The 13,846-nt window shown below is 43.4% G+C and overlaps 1 protein-coding gene across 1 annotated transcript in view; it reads left to right on the top strand.

Moving 5' to 3' along the window:
- Nucleotides 1-13,846, top strand: part of PLBD1 (phospholipase B domain containing 1) — a 64,366-nt gene that overhangs the window by 1,259 nt on the left and 49,261 nt on the right. The window contains exon 2 of the mRNA XM_075553332.1: nucleotides 1,820-2,039. Within this exon, the coding sequence (XP_075409447.1) occupies nucleotides 1,820-2,039 (220 nt within the window). The remainder of the gene's footprint in view (nucleotides 1-1,819; nucleotides 2,040-13,846) is intronic.

The following is a 13,846-nucleotide window of genomic DNA, read 5'->3' on the forward strand; positions in this document are numbered from 1 at the left end:
ACGGATCCAAGGCGATGTGCTGAAGGAAAGGGGCCCCCTGCAGTGGGAGGGTGACTTAAAGGTGCAATAACAAGAAGAGCGTATGTGGAAGAAAGTTCCTAAAGGAGATGAGATGGCTAGAACCCAGAGCATATAGATAAAGTAGACAAGAAAGGAGAGGTAAAAATCAGCATGGAGTGAAGAACGCTGATAGTGCCCAGCTATCAAAAAAGATAGTGTCTGGGTCTTAAAGGCTTGAAGGTAAACAAGCAGCCATCTAGCTCAGAAGCAACAAAGCCCACATGGAAGACGCACACCAGCCTGTGTGATCATGAGATGTCGAAGGGATCAGGTATCAGGCATCATCAGAACCAAAATTCTTACCATTGTGAATGAGGGGAGGAGTGCGGAGTGGAGACCTAAAGTCCATTTGTAGGCCACTGGAGAGCCCCTTGCAGAGGGGTCTCAGGGAGGAGACAAGCCAGTCAGGGTGCGATGTAGCAACGATCAAAAATACAACTTTCCTCTAGTTCCTAAATGCTTCCTGCCCCCCTACTATCATGATCCCAGTTCTACCTTGCAAGTCTGGCCAGACCAGAGCATGTTCACTGGTACAGATAGGAACTGGAAACACAGGGAATCTAGGATGGATGATCCCTTCAGGACCAGTGGTGTGAGTGGCGATACTCAGAGAGGAAAGGGAGGGTGAGTTGGGGGACGGACAACAGAAAAGTGGGTGAAGGGAGACGTCAGACAGTGCAAGATATGAAAAAATAATAATTTATAAATTAGTTCATGAGGGAGGGGGGAGCGTGGAGGAAGAGGAAAAATGAGGATCTGATGCCAAGGGCTTAAGTGAAGAGCAAATGTTTTGAGAATGATGAATACAAGTGTACGATGAATGTACAAGTGTGCTTTACACAGTTGATATATATATGGATTGTGATAAGAGTTGTATGAGCCCTTAATAAAATGATTTTAAAAAAGAACCAGCATGGATTGATTAATAAAACAATCTAGAAGTTGAGGGGTTCACAAATAATAGTTTATTTTTTCTGTGAAACAGGAATCCGACACCACATGTCGAGAAGGAAGCCAGAGCGCTAGGAAGGACGGGCCTAGGAGAGCGGTGATTCTTTGGCCCAATGACTGAGGGGAATAGAAGTGGCTGACCAGGCAGGAAACCCTGTTTCACTCAGTGATGGGGAATGAGCCAACTCTGACCCTGCCCAGAAGCCCATTCTCTCAAGAAGCTGCCCTTCAGCCCACACCTGTGATGCTATAAATATCTTCAGGCTGGTTCTGTGAGCTCTGGGCTCATCCCCCTTGAGATGTTTTTTTTCCTCCACGTTTGTACTAACTAACTAGAGAGCGAGATTGAAAGTCTTATTGACTGCCCAAAGAACTGCAAATCTGTCTTGAAAAAGTACTGTCAGAATGCTCCTTAGAAGCAAGCATGATGAGGCTTGGTCTCACATACTTTGGACATGTGGGAGAAGGACATCATGCTTAGTAACGTAGCAGGGCAGCGGAAAAAGGAGAAGACCTTCAACAAGAGGGATTGGCATGGTAGCTGCATTGATGGGCTCAAACTTAGGAACAATTGTGGGGATGGCACAGGACCGGGAAGGCTTCATTGTGTTGTACCTAAGGTCAATGTGAGTCAGAACTTATTCAATGCCACCTAACAACCTAAAAGCAACCAAGAGTTCGATTTTCCAATTCTAATGGAATGGAGATCTTTAAATTAAAGCCTGTTGAAATTGCTGGTGACATGGGCACTGTGTGGACAACTCTGTCCAATTCTGTTGTATCACTATTCCATTTCCTTTTCTTCTAGAAGTCCACTATGCAACCGCCTACTGGATGAGTTCTGAAAAGACAATACAAATAAAAAACGTGCTGGACAAGAGTGGAGATGCGTACGGCTTTTACAATGACTCCATAAATGCTACCGGCTGGAGCATCCTAGAAATCCGAGCGGGCTATGGCTCTCAGAACCTGAGCAATGACATCATCATGTTTACAGCCGGCGTGTTGGAGGGTTACTTCACCGCCCCGTAAGTACCGCCTTTAAAGCGTCGTGTCTCTCTTTGCTCCACGGTCGTTCTTGCCTCCCTGCTATTGTGCACTAGGACTGACAAGAAGCTGAGGTTCTTCTCGTGTAGTAGAAGCATCATCAGAAATGCATGTGCGCCTCTCTAATTCATATCCGCCGTGGAAGAACAAAGGGTCGCTGGTCACAGCACGTTTCCATTCTCGTGTCACCGCTTTGAAGTGCTCCTTCTCATGGTACTCTTTTAAAGGACAGTTGAGCAATTTCATCAGACTAGCTATTGACGACCCGGTCAAAAGCACGTGACAGGTGGGAGACCCCTTGAGAAAACAGGCAATGGTCAAGATTAATTTAAAATAAAATATATTTTAAATAAAATCTAATATTAAAAAATGTGTTTTTAACCGTCTTGAAACAATACTACCGCGTGGGCAGAGATATTTTAAACTAAGTCTGATATCAAAATTTCTGCCAACCCGATGGTTCCTTGAGTCTACCGTTTTCCCTTTGTGTCATAAAAGTAACGAGCAGTCGTTGTCATGATAATGCAATCAGTATTCATTCTTTTCTGAGAACAGCGCTCTAAGGATAGCAAAGGTGATCTCTCCTTGTTATAAAACGTGTCTTGAAGACTTGCCTTTTTTTCTTTTTCTTTTTGGCCTTTCCTTTGCTCTCTGGGACCTAGATTGTTTTGTGCAGTTGAACCAACCCTTATTTGGGGGTATCACTATCTTGGTCAAATCGAGAGCCATGCTGATCTCAATCTAATTCTGAGGACTGGAGATTATAGCAGATGTCGAATCACCAGTCACTGGGCACTGGATATGCTAAAAAATAATGTAAACTACAAATTCATTTTTTATTATTAGGCCCCCGTTTTGCGATCCCCTCATGCAAAGCCCTTAAACAGTACGCTATTTGGAGATGTAGCAAATGATAGAAACTGAATAAAATGTTTAGCACATGCTTTAAGCTGTCTTATACATCTGACGCAAACACAGCCTCCCTTTCAAACCTGCTCCTTCAGGCTCCAGTGGGCTCTGGTGGCATTACTTAAACTGAGTTGCGGCTGCTTGGCGCTACGCACGCTAGGGGAAGGCACGAGTGGCATGTGTAGTGGGCTAGTCAGGCAAACCCTGCGATGTGCAGTGACCAGCTCTCCCTGGTGAGACTGTGGTAAGGACAGCTGGTGTCATCCTTGACCATATCTGTAGGTGTTACTGTGAGAGCTACAGAACTGTGAGAGGACGTCTTACAAATACAGCAGGTTCGGATATTCGTATGTTCATCAAAAAAATAACTTTTGGTGTCTCATCACAGCACTTCAGGGAAGGCTCCTTTGTGCTTAACACAAAGCATAGACCTTTCCTTGAGTACCTGTACCCGCTAGAGAAGGAGCTAGTCCCTTCATGACTTTGTTTATACAAAACTAAACTTTTGAATGTTTTAAAATCATATAAACCTTTATTAAACACACACACACATATGAAATCTACTGTTTTTCTCTATATATCCTCCAGCTAGTTCTATGCACTTCAGAAGGTTATGTTTCCATCGCTCTCCTTCTTCCCCCAAAGAATTCTGTGCTCTGTAGTGTGCACCATGTCAGCATGGCAGTTTGGGCATCCTCAAGGTACTCAGTTGTCTTCCTTTGAATGGTTGAGTTTGGGGAACAAGAACAGTCCCTAAGGGGGGATGATCAGAGCTGCAGGGCGGTTGGACTAAGGTTTTACAAATCCTGTGGGCAGCCCTAGCTATCCTCGGTGAACGAGCAGGCGCATTGGTGTGGTGGGAAAAATCTCTCCTGGGCTTGCCAAGACAGTCTTCAACTTTCATAAAACTTTTTCATAAGGTCCTGTAATCATCCTATATTCTTCAAAAAAAAACTATTATATTTACCTTTTTAGGATCCCCCCAAAACAGTCATCATAACTTTCTGAGTTGGCCTCTCTGCCCTGAAATTCACTGGCCCAGCAGACGCCCTCAGAAACCGCTGTTGTGAATAGACCTTATTTGATTTATTTTTTTTTAAAGCACCTTCACAAGACTAAGAAAAGTATATTGGTGTGCAAATGGGTTTACTCCTTCCGAGACAGGTTTAAGCCGCTGGTTTGGAATGAATTTATGCACGCGTGAGCTGGAGCCCTAGCAGTAGTAGTTTTTGACTCGGCCTTGTACTTCTTTGTTAGAATGAAAAACGACTGGCTCGAAGGTTCAAAGTGACTAGTGCATATCAGTTTTCTTATCCATGTTGTCTTTTCCCATGTTCTTAAAAAATTCTTCTGTGTCAGTCTTTTAAGGTTTAAAATTTTTTTTAATCATTTTACTGGGGGCTCGTACAACTCATCACAGTCCATACATCCATCCATTGTGTGTCAAGCACATTTGTATATTTGTTGCCCTCATCCTCCTGAAAACATTTGCTTTCTACTTGAGCCCTTGGTATCAGCTCATTTTTTCTCTCCCTCCCCGCTCCCCACGCAAGGTTTAAAAATGTATCTACCCAAAAATTGTGACCTGTGCTTTGATGATCTGTCAACAGAGGCTATCTCCCTTTCATCCATAGGAACAGCCCATGGACAAATCAACCAGGAGGGAGGGAGAGAGGGTTCTCGACATCTTGGTCTGATATTGGCACTGGGTGCAGAAACATTCTTGGCAACAACTCTGCTGCAGTAAAAAAAACCCCAAGGAGTGCTTTAAAAGTAAGAAGTCCTAGAGAGCACAGCGAGTGGCAGATGTGGGTTTGGGATCTGGTACTTGGTAGATCAGGAATCATCTGGCTGGAAGCAGGATTCGGGTCATGCTGAGATGGAGGTAGCAAACTGGAGAACTTAAGAAAATCGCTGGGTCTGAAATGCGTGCGCGGCATGTATGGTGAAAAAGCGTAAGAGCCCCACTCCAAACAAGAGGACAACAGAATTTTTAAAGCAAATAGAGGCGACGTTGTGACAGACTCTGGGCTGGGGGCCATGCAGAGCTGACTTTTCTGTATTTCAAGTTTTCAGCCCTCCGAGGAGGGTTCTTGAACTGTAAGAATTGGAAAGAGGACTTCTCTGTGTATCTCTGTGAGCAGAGATTAGTGTTGAGAGGATTTCTGCTCTGCACCGCCTTTGCTTTGTCTCATTCACCTGCTGAAAGTGTGTGGAGAGCAGGAAAATGCATGCCCAGAGAACTGAAGTGGGGGGTGCAAGAAGAGAGGCCTCCAAGAGTCAGTCAACTCCACAGTAGCTGGGTATTAGCAAAAGGAGGCGGCCTCTCTGCAGAAGGGTCTTTCCTAGCAGCGACTTCTCGGATTCTCTCATTCTAACTGCATTACCAGAAAAAGTCAGATAGAGTAAGGGAATTTCCAAATCAGCATGCATTTAAAGGTCCTGCTCTATGGCCTATGGAACCCTGGGGTGTAGTGGTGATGCCCTGGGCTGCAATCTGCAAGGTCAGCTATTAAAACCACCTGCAGCTCCGTAGGAGAAAGACAGGTAAACTGTCTCAGAAACCCACAGGGGTCACGAGGAGTCAGCTTGGACTCCAGGACAGTGAGTGGGTTTGTTAGAGTTCTTGGGTGGGAATTACCATGGTCCCTGGCTTTGCACAAGAGAGAATTCACGCCGAAGCCTGGTTTGCGATCCAACTAGATTTTTATAAAAGGTAGAAAAGTTTCAGGCTTTACAGTCACCGAACATAGGCACCCTCATGGCACTGCCCACCCACATATGGCGGCCTGAGGCCAGAGAGACAGTGGCACAGCCAAGCGGAAGGCAGAGGAGCAGATGGAAAAGAGATCGGTGGTCTCCAGGTTCCGGCCTTTTGGACTTCCACTGGGCGGCACGATACCGGTTGAGCTCCTTGGCTGAATTCAGCCCACCTGACTCAGGCTTGAATTGGCACGTGCCCCTGAGCCTGCATTGGCTTCCCACCTCCTGTAGGCGGCTCCCAGACATGGAGAGGAACAACCCCCTAGCCTGCTACCTAACAAGTTTTAGGCCCACCTGTGAGCAGGAACTATTGGAATGCTTACCAGCATGCTTAGGACAGACTCCTGCCATTTTAAAAAATATACTTTAATTACTTTTTGTTACACTAAAGCAAAACCGTTTTAAATACATCATTTAAAAGAAAAGTTTGGGGAAATTAAAACACTATAACAATGACATAAGAGCTCCATAGAACCACATTTTTTAAAAAGCCTCAAAAACCAAACTCACTGCCATCGAGTCCAGGCTGACCCATATCAACCCTATGGGACAGGGTAGAACTGCTCCTGTGGGGTTCCCAAGATAACATCATTTGTTTTTATTTATTTATTTATTTGTTGACATCTACTTCACACATCATACAACTTAATCATCCAGTCACAGGAAGATTTGTGCAATCATCAGCAAAATGAATTTCAGAATATTTTCTTCTCTTGCTCATTGTGGATAGCTCCCCATTTCCCACTCTCCTCCCCTGTTGTGCCCCTATCCCGCTACTGTCTCTATAGCTACACCCGACTTGGATTTCAAATAGAGAAAATCATCTAACACAAAACACAGTCACACAAAATCATACACAACAAACAAGCAAAGGCAGTCCAACAACAATGACTCAACAAAACATAGAAAAACCTCAGTCAAAGAGAAAGCAGAAAATTAAAAAAAAAAACTGAAGCAACTTTACAATGAGTCAAAAGGGAGATCAAATGATAGGATATTACATTTTTTTTATGTTTTATTAGAGGCTCATACAACTCTTATCACAATCCATACATATACATACATCAATTGTATAAAGCACATCTGTACATTCTTTACCCTAATCATTTTCAAAGCATTTGCTCTCCACTTAAGCCCTTTGCATCAGGTCCTCTTTTTTTTTTAATTTTCTATTTTTTTAAACAAATTTATTGGGGCTCATACAATTCTTATCACAGTTCATACATATACATACATCAATTGTATAAAGCACATCTGTACAGTCTTTGCCCTAATAATTTTTTTCTCCTCTTTTCTTTTTTTACATTTTATTAGGGACTCATACAACTCTTATCACCATCCATACATATACATACATCAATTGTATAAAGCACATCCATACATTCCCTGCCCCAATCATTCTTAAGGCATTTGCTCTCCACTTAAGCCCCTTGCATCAGGTCCTCTTTTTTTCCCCTCTCCCTCCCCTTCCCCCCCTCCCAGGATATTACATTTTAACCTAACTACATGGGCCATAACCAACTTTACAATGATCTGTCATATAGACAGAAAGGTTATTCATGTCCTTCAACTGTGGTCAGATGGAATTCACCAGACACGATCCACGTGGGAACCCTGCATTTGGAATTTAGGCTTCCACTGTCTTTCAGAGCATTCTTCAAACCAGGTGTTCACAATTTAACCTCGGATACTGGTCTCTCCTTTGGAAATGGGGTGCATTATTTGCAAACTTAGTTGATGCAGCACTTAAATGGCTGTATGTTTGAAAACTAACCTTTAATACCCCAGACGCTATTCTAACTGATAGCCAGACACCATCTGGTGTCTTTGCCACATATTACTATAGCACCCATATCTTCAGTGATCTCTTTATTAGGCCAAGCATTGAGCAGGGTCATGCCATAAGAATCAATTATTCTTAGATTTGGGTTAGAATGAAATGTGAGCCCTAAGTACATTCAAATATCTATGGTTTATAGATGTCTCTGATTCATTGTAGCGATATCATTATCTCTCTATGATAGCGAGCATTATAAATCATCCCCCTGGGACCTAAGGTAATTCTGTTGGTAAGGTCAGTAATTGAGCAATGCTATCAAATTTAAAACACTGTTGAGAAAAGGAAATTATACAAATAGAGGCCTGCTTCAGACTGCAATAAAAGAATGTTGACTTATACAGTAGCTAGACACTATCGATGCAAACAATGGGGGTCGGTTTGGGCAAAACTTTCAGTAACACTCACTCACAAAGGCAGAGCCAGGCCTGCAAGATAATATATCTTAAAACAGCAAGGAGGGCATTAAAATAGTATTGGGCACTCTGAAAGCAAAGGGTCCGAATTAAGGTCTAATGCCATTTCCATGACCTTGGGATAGCAGTCATCTGCTTCTTCTCACACTAGAGTGGTTCAGTCAAGTCCAAGGGAGTATGTCAATTCCATAAGGTAAAACCCAGTTCAGTGAGTGAAGTTTCCATGTCCAGTTCTTCTGGTGTGGCCTATGAAGGATGTTGTGTACCCCAAAAGGTAGGAGTCTAAAGTCACAGTTGTCTATAGCACACAGCCTTGGCTCACCAAGGGCTAGATAGAAACTAAGTCAAAGTGACCATTAGGAACACAGTAACAGGCATAGTCTCCCTTCGGCTTTTTACAAGGAAGTACTGTTCTTGCTTTCCCCCAATGAAAGGTCGCTCCTCCCAGAGTGCCCAACAATGATGTAACCGCCTTCTCTGAGACACACATGGCCCCTCTCCCCTTTTCTTGACTTGAATTTCCAGTACAGTTTGCTTATCACTGTCCAGTATTTGTTGCTCTCTGTGGTTGATTTATTTGTTTGTTTAATTTGGCCTAATGTTTTGGATGTAAGGTGATATATCATTATTGTTTTGATTTGCATCTGCTCATGGCTAGTAGTCAGAAGCATTTTTCTCATGTGCTTTTTTAGCCATTAAAATCTCATCCTTTGTGAATTGTTTATTCATGAACTTTTCCCACCTTCAATTTGGATTATTTTGGTTTTTCTCTTATTGAGGTGTTGAAGAATTCTATAGATTGTAGTAATCAATCCCTTGTCTATTGTATCATTGTTAAAGATATTTTTCCCAGTTGGCAGCCTCTCAATTTACTCTCCCCCCACCCTCATTTGAGGGAGTTATTGACTTTAAAAAGGATTCATTACAATCGGGTTGACAAGGTATAAGAGACCTGTTGATGGTAGCATGGGAACTTGAAGCTAGCAGTAACAGAGCGGTCGCTGGAACTCTGAGGAAGAGGTAGCCTCCAAAGAAGACAGATTACTGCCCTGCCTTCCACTCTGCAAGACAGCTGTGGCTAAGTGTCTGGTCCGTATACCCTTTCCATTCTCCCAAAGTGAAACTCAGCCAAAGTATGGACATCTGGTGATCTGGCTCATGTTGCTGGCTGGGGTCAGGTGGCAAGTGGCTCTGCAAGAGCAGACAGTGACTGTGGTGCACAGTGCCTCGGTTTCCTCATCTATAAATGGAACCATAATGAAACCTACGTCACAGTTTGTCGTGAAATTAAATAACTTACTAGGTGAATGTGCTTAGAAAAGGGTTCCATAGCGCCTTGTAAAAGGTGTGGTCAATGAACGTCTCCTCAAATCAGTTGTACATCCTAGCAGCTCTGTGCACAACAGGACAAAGCACTGTCCAGCCTGGCACCGTTCCCGCTGTTGTTATGTTTGAGCGCACTGGTGCAGCCACCGCGTCTATGGATTTCCTTGAGGGACTTCTTTTATGCTGCCCTTACATTTGTTCCAAGCATTTTGTCCATCATTCGCTCATATGTAATTTCAGGTTGATGCTGAAAAAGATCAAAACAAGTCCATGAAAGCCAAAATACTATCTTGAGTAGAGCCCCCCATAATTTTGAGAACATCTAAAGAATAGATTTGACAAATCGAATGATGATGACATAAGATCTGATGAGCTATGGGTTGACATCAAGAACAGCATATATAATAAAGCAAAAGGTCTTTAGAAATAAGAAAGAAAACACCAAAGTGGATGCCAGAAGAGACTCTGAAAGTTGCTCTGACCATAAAGAAGCTAGAGAAAATGGAAGAAATTATGCAGTAAAAAATCTGAACAGAAAATTTTAGAAGGCAACTCAAGAAGACAAAATAAAGCACTGTAATAAAGGGGCAATGAGCTGAAAAAGAGAGAACACACTCTGTATCTCAAGTTGAAAGAACTGAAAAAAAAAACATTTTAAGCCTCAAATTGTAATATTGAAAGATTCTATGGATAATATTGAAAGAAAAAAAAACCTAGACTGCCAAAAGAACAAACACATCTGTCTTGGTAGAAGTGATCCTCTCGTGTACTTTGGACCTGTTATCAGGGAAGAGCAGTTCCTACAAATCGATTTACTTTTTTTGAAATCTTTGGTTTGCATAAGTGTTTAAGTTTTAATAGACCCCCATCATCTATTTGTCTTCCACTGTGTGCGATTCCTTTATTATAATGAGTAGTCTGTGGGTGCTATGCAACGGGGCTCTTAAGTTTGTCCCAGTTGCCTCATTGCGGATCCTGATAGACCTGGGGTCAGACTCTGCCATTTTTGCCAGTTCATCTTACCCAGTGACACCATCCAGAGCACTGGGTTGGGGAATCAGGAAAAGAGGGCAGGCCTGTTGCTTCTATTCTTCCTCTCCAGAGAGGGTCCAGGGGATCAAGGCTCCCTGCAATTCAGATGTCAGTGAGAAATTTGAAGGAGAACGGGACGCTGACTAGAAGAGCTGGCCTCACAGGAGGGAAGAAAATGAGCAAGAGCAGGGGACTAGAACCGAGGGAATGCAGGAAGAATTGTAAATCCTGGACCTAAAGTACCGCCCAAAACTGCTACAACCAGTAACCCAGCTGCACAGCCCACCACAGAAAGATGCTTCAAAAGGCTTATGGGAAACAGAATGAAAAGATACAGGAAATTTTCCATGAGTGTTTAAACCCCCTCATACACCATCCCAACTGAATGAGTGGGAGGATGCATCCAGCGACGTGTCTAAAGCAAAGCTTAAAATGTTAGTCATCTGACTCTTAACTACAAGCCAATGTTTGTTTTTGTGGTTAGATGCCATGGAGTCAGCTCTGCCTCTGGGCACAACCGAAAAACAAACAAACAAAACGAACAAAACACTGCTTGGCCCTGCACGATCCTCACAGGTGCTGCTGTGTTTGGGTAAAGTGTTGTCGGCACTGCGTCAGCCCAGCTCGAAGGCGCCCCCCTTGTTGCTGGCTCTCTACAGTACCAAGCACAGTGTCTCTCTCCAATGACTAGTCTCTCCTCACAAAGTATGTGAGACACACTTGTTCCCAAGATGCATTCTGGCTGTCCTTCTTCCGCACAGATGTTACTCTTCTGGCAGTCCATGATGTCGTCAGTATTCTTCGCCACCACCCGAATTCACAGCTATCAAAACTCCTTCAGGCTTTCTTATTCATTGTCCAATTTTTACATGCATCTGAGATGATTGAAATACCATTGCTTGGATCAGGTGCACCTTAGTCTTCAAAACGACACCTTTGCTAGATGAAACACACAGCATTCCCCTAGTTCTTTGATGCTTCCTTCCCCCCACTATCATAACCCCAATTCTACCTTACAAATCCAGCTAGACTGGAGCATGTACACTGGCACACATAAGAGAATCCAGGACAGATTAAACTCCTCAGAAACAATAATGTGAGTAGCGATACCATGAGGGTAGGGGGAAGGTGGGGGGAGAAAGGGGGAACCGATCACAATGATCAACGTATCAACCCCCTCCCACCTAAGGTGGACAAAAACCAGAAACATCAATGAAAGGAGACAGCGGTCGGTGTAAGATATGAAAATAATAATAATATGTAAACTATCAAGGGTTCATGAGGAAGGAAGGGTGGGGGAGGGAGAAAAAATGAGGAGCTGATACCAAAGGCTAAAGTAGAAAGAAAATGTTTTGAAAAGGATGATGGCAACCTACCCACATGTACAAATATGCTTGACAAAATGGCTGTATGGATTGTTAAAAAAAGCTGTAAAAGGCCCCAATAAAATGATTTTTTAAAGTGACATCTTTGCTTTTCAACAATTTAATGAGGTCTTTTGTAGCAAGTTTGATTTCCCCCCTAAGTTTTAGTTATTTTGATGAGATATCCACATAAAAATATATCAATTCATTGATTATATTCTTCAAAATATGTAACCATTCTTATCCTCATTTTCTGAGTTGTTCGTCCCTTATAAGCACATTGCCTCTTAAAGATTCCTGTCTAATCTTTCAAGTTCCTGTTTCCGATTGATCTCCTAAAAATCTTTCTTAAAGCACTAAGCAGACTTTTTATGAGGGAAGCTAATCAAGTGCGTAATATAAGATGTTTTCAAGGAATACTTTTGGTTTAAGATTTAAAGCTTATTTCAGGGTCATTGGTCCTTGGCTTCAGAAAGTCTGGGGTTCATGAGAGTCTGGTAAAAATGTTCAGTGACGGTAGCTGGGCACCATCCAGGTCTTCTGGTCTCATGGCCAAGGGAGGCGGTTTTCACGGAGGTAATTAACCTCACATTCCATCTGCTCCACCTGCTCCTGAGACTCCTTCCTCTGTTACTCCAGGTGAATAGACTCAAAACACACTGCCATTGAGTCCATTCCAACCCATAGAGACCCCATAGGTCAAGGAGGAACTGCCTCTGTGGATTTCTGAGAGTGTAACTCTTTATGGGACCAGAAAGCTTCATTTTTCTCCCTCAGAGCAGCTGGTAGTTTCCAACTTATGACCTTGCCATTTTTGGCCATCCAAAAATATATTGGTAGTTTCCAACTTATAACCTCGTCATATTTGGCAATCCCAGTGAATAGAAAGAAGCCAGTTATTGTGCCCTGGATGGCAGCTGGCAGGCTTTGAAGACTCTTGGTGGGTAGAACAGAGGCTCTAAACATGTGAGCAGGCCGGCTAACTGGGATTTCCCATGAAACCATTACTTTAACCTTCCAAGGATCCAAATCCCATGAGGTGTGTGATGTGCATAAGCAGCTTTAGTAGCTACCATTTCTTTTATTGTTGTTGTTGTAAGTATATCACACAACTTCTGCCCATTCAACTTTTTATAGGGGTACAATTTATTGACAGTAATTACCATCCTCAGCTGTGGAACCCTACCTTACTGGAGTTTTGCCATCACCATTGGCCCCTTTTATTCCACCCTCCAGCCCCTGGTGATGACTAATAAGCGTTGATCTCTGCGCATTTACCTTTCCCAGCCTTGTCCTGGAAGTTAGGTCATACCATATTTGTCCTTTCTGGTGCGCTGACTTTGCGCAGTAAAATGTCTTCAGTTTGCAGCCATACTGACCCACGAAATAAAACTTCACTCTACGTTAGTTTACAGGACTTTTATCACAAGACAGTCCTGCTTGTTGTAGTGTCGCGCTCGTTGTAAAGCATGTTTCATTCAGGTGATATCCCCGTGGTGAAAAAACAATTGACGAGGCCTAGAATTAAAAACAACCACACAAAACAACTACAGGAACCCCGACCCTACTTCGTCTTTATGTCCTTTTCCCCGGAGAACCTCTCTCTTGGCTCTGGTCCTGCTCATTCATTTTGAAACTGGAAAGTGAAACTTACACCTGCTCTGTGGGTGCTGCTGGGTGTCTTTGGGTCCGACTGCTGGTCTCTCAGCTTCCCGGGTGTTTCGCGTGTCTGCTCCCTGCTATTGACTTTCCTGTGACTTTGCTGGGCAAATCCACAGAGGCAAAGGCATGCGTTTTGTTTCTTATGCATTATTTTCCTCGCGCCAGAGCATGTGCTCTAAGGACTCTGTCTTCTCCTAATTTAGCAGGTGGCCTTTGCATTATGCTCATATCGACACTGACCTCAGGGTCCCCCCTTGCAGGGCACGGCAGGGCCAGCGTTGCCATGGTATCTGCTAAGGAACTGTCAAGAGACCGTGCAGAGGGCCCCTTTGAGTGGCATGCTCTTCTACTCCCTTCACAGACCACTTTCCCAGGAGCAGAAAAGTCAACAGTCCCTCCGTGTGGCCCGGGGTTCATGGATTATGTAGCCTAAAACCCCCCTTGCTTTTCGGTGCCCGTCTTCAAACCCCTAGAGATCC

Source organism: Tenrec ecaudatus, chromosome 6, assembly GCF_050624435.1.
Source record: "Tenrec ecaudatus isolate mTenEca1 chromosome 6, mTenEca1.hap1, whole genome shotgun sequence".
NCBI lineage: Eukaryota > Metazoa > Chordata > Mammalia > Afrosoricida > Tenrecidae > Tenrec > Tenrec ecaudatus.